At 39.7% G+C, this 5,408-nt stretch overlaps 1 protein-coding gene across 1 annotated transcript; it reads left to right on the top strand.

The window, feature by feature from the left end:
- The first annotated feature begins 1,849 nt into the window (after positions 1 to 1,849).
- On the top strand, positions 1,850 to 3,579 carry GPR85 (G protein-coupled receptor 85). The gene has a single exon (XM_077752355.1). The coding sequence runs from the start codon at positions 1,887 to 1,889 to the stop codon at positions 2,997 to 2,999; it is 1,113 nt and encodes a 370-aa protein (XP_077608481.1). The 5' UTR covers positions 1,850 to 1,886; the 3' UTR covers positions 3,000 to 3,579.
- Positions 3,580 to 5,408: the final 1,829 nt, after the last annotated feature.

Raw genomic sequence — 5,408 nt, 5'->3', positions numbered from 1 at the left:
CCCCCTCCCCTCGCAGCGGGCTGCGGGCCGCGCCGTACCTGCACACGGTGATCAGGTTCCTCCTCTCCACCGCAGCATTGCGGGCACTCAGGCTCTTCTTGCCGCCGCCGCCGCCGCCGCCGCCGCCGCCCCAGCCCCTGGGTTACTGGGGGAGACGGTGCCGCTGCGACAGGGGAGGACGCGGCTGTAGCTCAAGGAGGCTCCAGCGCGCAGGCGCCGCCGAGCCCTGCCTGGAGGCTCAGTCAAGGCACTAAGGCAAAAAAAAAATCAGCAATTTATAGAAAGAAGAAGCTATAGTCTGTCGGGATATCCAACACCAACAGGTAGGAGCATATACTCTCGGTTAAGTTTGGGGGGAGGGGGACGCACAGTGTTGATGAAACTGCAGGTTCACCGGCACCGAGCCCTCCCTGAGGTTTTTTGTTTTTTTGTTTTTTTGACAATAAACTGCATAATGGAAGTACATTCAGACAATGCATCTTCAGTAGGGCTTATTGAGAGCTCCATTTCTGGAAAGCGTTGCAAGGCTGAGGAATATCAGACTGCGAATCACCGGGAACAGTTCCCTTGCAGCACAGAAGCAATCTCTCTCCCCATCTTCGCGTATGTAATGCATGTCTCTCTCCCCCTCCCCCTCCTCCACCCCACGTTATAAATCCAGGGGTGGCGGATTTCAGGTTTCGTAATGTTGCATGATGTGATCGGTATTTACCCGGGGATGTACCGGTGGGGAAATTAAAATCATCGAACGCAGTTTTGGCTGGGCTTCCATCAGCATATTCCGGGCTAGGGAGAAGTGGCAAAAGAAACCTGCTTCGTGGGAATAACAGAGGAAGCCGATTTTCCTAGTGTGGCTCTCAGGCACCTAAGAGACAATGTGCATTTTGTTTGAAAATGAAGCCACTTGCGATGTGCAACAAAGATTATCAGTGTAAGTAGGAAAGGCTTAATTGCCCAAGAAATACAGGTTCATGTTAAATTCATTTGAATCCAGGCAGCCAAGGTCTACAAATGGAAGTGCATTATTCCTCTGGGTGTGTTTCCCTGGCCAATATTTACATTAACCATTTTCAGTAATCATGTGGGTTTAAAAGAGAAAAGATTTACCAAAAATGGGGGGTAGGGTGGAGAGGAAAAGACAAAAGATTAAATCACATCAAATCCTGGATAAGTTCCTATTAATTTCGAAGTCCTATGTTGAAATTATGCTTTAAGATGAATCAACAAATACTCTTCTTACAATATGCAGCATGAATAGTGGCACTTGAGTTAAAAGACATATTTTGCAAGGGCTCTTTGAATTCATATCACCAGAAAAGCTGCCTGTAAAATACTGACAGATACTAACAGAACTGAAATAAATGTAGGTATTCTCCTCTCTGTCTCCTATTAGCAATCTTGTAGATTCCATTGTAACATTAGTGATTAATTCCTGGTCTGGCATATTTTATGACTGTGGAACATTTTATTCCTTCAGTCCTAAAGGTACCCAATCAAATTTATGTTCTCCAAAATAGGGACATTTTTAAATTCATCTAGTTCAGAAGACTAAACAAGCCAATTCTCTGACATCTCAAGCAAAAATACTTACTAAAGCAAATAATATTATTCAAAATTAAAACTTTATTTGCTTCTCCATAAATGAACAGCTTTATGTTAGCACTCCTGACATCATTACTTGTTAACTTAAGAACTGATAGCTCATTTTTTTTCCAGATATTCTGATGGCAAATCAAATGGAAGAAAAGAGGAAGCATGACTGCAGATCGCATCAATTCTCTTTGTGGATTACATTTTCAGTAAAATGTATGGATCTATCTTTTCCTTGTTCTTATATCTAGATCATGAGACTTGACTGAGGCTGTATCTTTATCCTCCATCCATCTATGGCGAACTATAGCCATGCAGCTGACAACATTTTGCAAAATCTCTCTCCTCTAACAGCCTTTCTGAAACTGACTTCCTTGGGTTTCATAATAGGAGTCAGCGTGGTGGGCAACCTTCTGATCTCCATTTTGCTAGTGAAAGATAAGACCTTGCATAGAGCACCTTACTACTTCCTGTTGGATCTTTGCTGTTCAGATATCCTCAGATCTGCAATTTGTTTCCCATTTGTATTCAACTCTGTGAAAAATGGCTCTACCTGGACTTACGGGACTCTGACTTGCAAAGTGATTGCCTTTCTGGGGGTTTTGTCCTGTTTCCACACTGCTTTCATGCTCTTCTGCATCAGCGTCACCAGATACTTAGCTATCGCCCATCACCGCTTCTATACAAAGAGGCTGACCTTTTGGACGTGTCTGGCTGTGATCTGCATGGTGTGGACTCTGTCTGTGGCCATGGCATTCCCCCCAGTTTTAGATGTGGGCACTTACTCATTCATTAGGGAGGAAGATCAATGTACCTTCCAACACCGCTCCTTCAGGGCTAACGATTCCTTAGGATTTATGCTGCTCCTTGCTCTCATCCTCCTAGCCACACAGCTTGTCTACCTCAAGCTGATATTTTTTGTCCACGACCGAAGGAAAATGAAGCCAGTCCAGTTTGTAGCAGCAGTCAGCCAGAACTGGACTTTCCATGGCCCTGGAGCCAGTGGCCAGGCAGCTGCCAATTGGCTAGCAGGATTTGGAAGGGGTCCCACACCACCCACCTTGCTGGGCATCAGGCAAAATGCAAACACCACGGGCAGAAGAAGGCTCTTGGTCTTAGATGAGTTCAAAATGGAGAAAAGAATCAGCAGAATGTTCTATATAATGACTTTTCTCTTCCTAACCTTGTGGGGCCCATACCTGGTGGCCTGTTATTGGAGAGTTTTTGCAAGAGGGCCCGTAGTACCAGGGGGATTTCTAACAGCCGCTGTCTGGATGAGTTTTGCCCAAGCAGGAATCAATCCTTTTGTCTGCATTTTCTCCAACAGGGAGCTGAGGCGCTGTTTCAGCACAACCCTTCTTTACTGCAGAAAATCCAGGTTACCAAGGGAACCTTACTGTGTTATATGAAGGAGCATCTGGAAATCTTTAGCCTTGTGAAACACTAACCTTCTCTGCTAAGCAATTGTGGCCTGTAGCCATATCTTGAGAAGAAAATCAAGAAGGGGATCAGCGATTATAAGGATTTGGGCAACATTCTGCAGTCTTTGCAATAGTTCACCTATAATCCTATTTTAAATCTCAGAGTGATCCTGCTGATTGCCGGCGAAGGTTTGTAATTAAGAAAGGACTGAACCACTGCCCTAAGTTTCTTTATGTGGTTGAAAACTAGATAATGAAAGTAGCAGGTGCTAAGTATCAGTGCTAAATGCTGTGTATATCACTACTTATGAAAAAAAAACATCAAAAAAAACAATTAGCATTGGACATCTTAATAAATTAAGTTGACATGAGGTAAATGTGTTGATAAAAACTAATTTTAGAAGTTTGAAGACTTTAAAACATTTCATACTATTATTGTTTTGCAAAGACTAAAATATTTGGGGACTCAAAGTACTGTAATCCACTAAAGACGTGCCATGAATTATTGGATTATCACACTTTTAAAAATTCGCCTTGTAAGTTTTGGGGAGCATTCCAAAGCAGTATATTGGTTCCAATTAGAGTTTACTCTTTTTTTTTTTTTTTTTGTATTAATACATTACTATTTCTACTTACCACTTTCCTTACCTACTAGTGAAATTGCTAGCATTGAACTGTATTATGTGGTTTTGGTTGATTTGGTATAAAGTTTTCCCAATTCATTTATATTTTACAAATGCTAGATACTGGTCTGGGAGGCAACATTAAATGGTACCAACTGGTCACAATTGAGTAGTTCTAATAATGCAGAATAAACACATGTTGCCTTAAAGGGTTATCTAGTATCTTTCATCTTATTTAGCATTGGAGCAAATAGTCAAGGGAAATTGAATTAGTAACTGGTCATGGTCATGCATCTGGAAGTGCATGGACGATCATTTAATACTCTTTTTCCTTTTTCCTCACATGGTTTGAAAATTAAGGTGCACATCACTGGGATAATGAGATTTTCTTCTGAGGTGTGCTACCCATTCTAGTGTGTTCTAAGAAGCAGGCAGTTGATGTATGTTTATATTTGAAGTCAGCTGTCAAGGGGAGACCACAGCCTTAGTATGACATCCTGCACAATTTGTGAAGCATTTATTCTACTGAAGGCACAGTCTTGTTTATACTTTCTGCACATTCAGTGTATTGGTCGTTTAAATTATTTCAGTTTTAACTTGTGAAAGCTTATAATATGATTTCTGGTATTTTAGAAATACATTAGAGTCTGTGAGTCTCATTCTTTAAGATACAGATGTGTGAATTTCAATATAAAGTTGCATTTGCCAAAATTTACCCGTGTAGCCTGTTACTTTCCTTGGAATAACTTTTACATTTTTGGCAATTAATTTCTTTTGACCTGGGAGGCAAGCACAAACTAGGAAGGCTAGCTTTATTATGGTTTTGCTTTTTTATTTTTGTAACTATTATATTTTGGAACTGGAAATGCATGACTGATAGGGAGCATAAAGCTGATAAACTGACAAATAATATCTACAAAAGCATTATTTGATAGTTTATCATAATCACCCCTCTATTCTTATAAGGCAGTATTATTTAGAGATATATACTTGCTTAGTTGATTGGTTCAGAATTTTAATATAAAAATATCACATTTTAATTTGGAGCATAGAAATTTGGGGTTCTAAATATATAATATCTAAAAAGAATAGCTTACCATAACATGACAAAACCAAGAAACATTGTTTTTGTTTTCCATTGTTTACATTTGTTTGTTTTTGTTTTTGCTTTTGCTTTTTGGTACTTGAAAATATGATTAGGAATCTAATGGAACAGAATTCTTTATTGCTACAGTACTTCTGTAAAGAGAACATCAATATAAATATAAATAAGGAAAAATAAATCACTGGAATGTTTCAATGATATATGAAACTATTCAGTTTTGCTCATATAAGGACACCTCAAGCCATGATTTAGCAAGCACTGTGTTTGACCTCATTTTACTTTATACCAAAGTTGATTAGATTTGAGACAAAGTTTAATGTACAACAGTGAGTTGAATCTAGCAATAAAGGCCCCTTGTTGGTACTAAAATCATTATCCAAAATGCAGAAAAGGAATGTTATCAAAAGATACTCTGATAACATTATGTTTCCAACTCAAAAAAAATTTTTAGTAGAGGCATAATCACAATGATTGTATTTATAGAAAACTTTGCTTAGAGGTTCGATATCACCAGCAATCTGTAGAACATTCAGCAACTGTCTTGCAGCCAGAGATCAGGTTTTATTATTACTAGCTCCCATAACATAGACAAGAAAACTGAGGCATAGATCAAAGGTGGGGGATTGAGGAGTCAAGAGCGAGAGCTGAGTAAGATTACCTGACTAAACC

The sequence above is a fragment of the Crocuta crocuta genome, unplaced genomic scaffold (genome assembly GCF_008692635.1).
Source record: "Crocuta crocuta isolate KB4526 unplaced genomic scaffold, BGI_CrCroc_1.0 scaffold397, whole genome shotgun sequence".
In the NCBI taxonomy this organism is placed as follows: Eukaryota; Metazoa; Chordata; class Mammalia; order Carnivora; family Hyaenidae; genus Crocuta; species Crocuta crocuta.
This window is presented reverse-complemented; position numbering and strand designations above follow the sequence as displayed.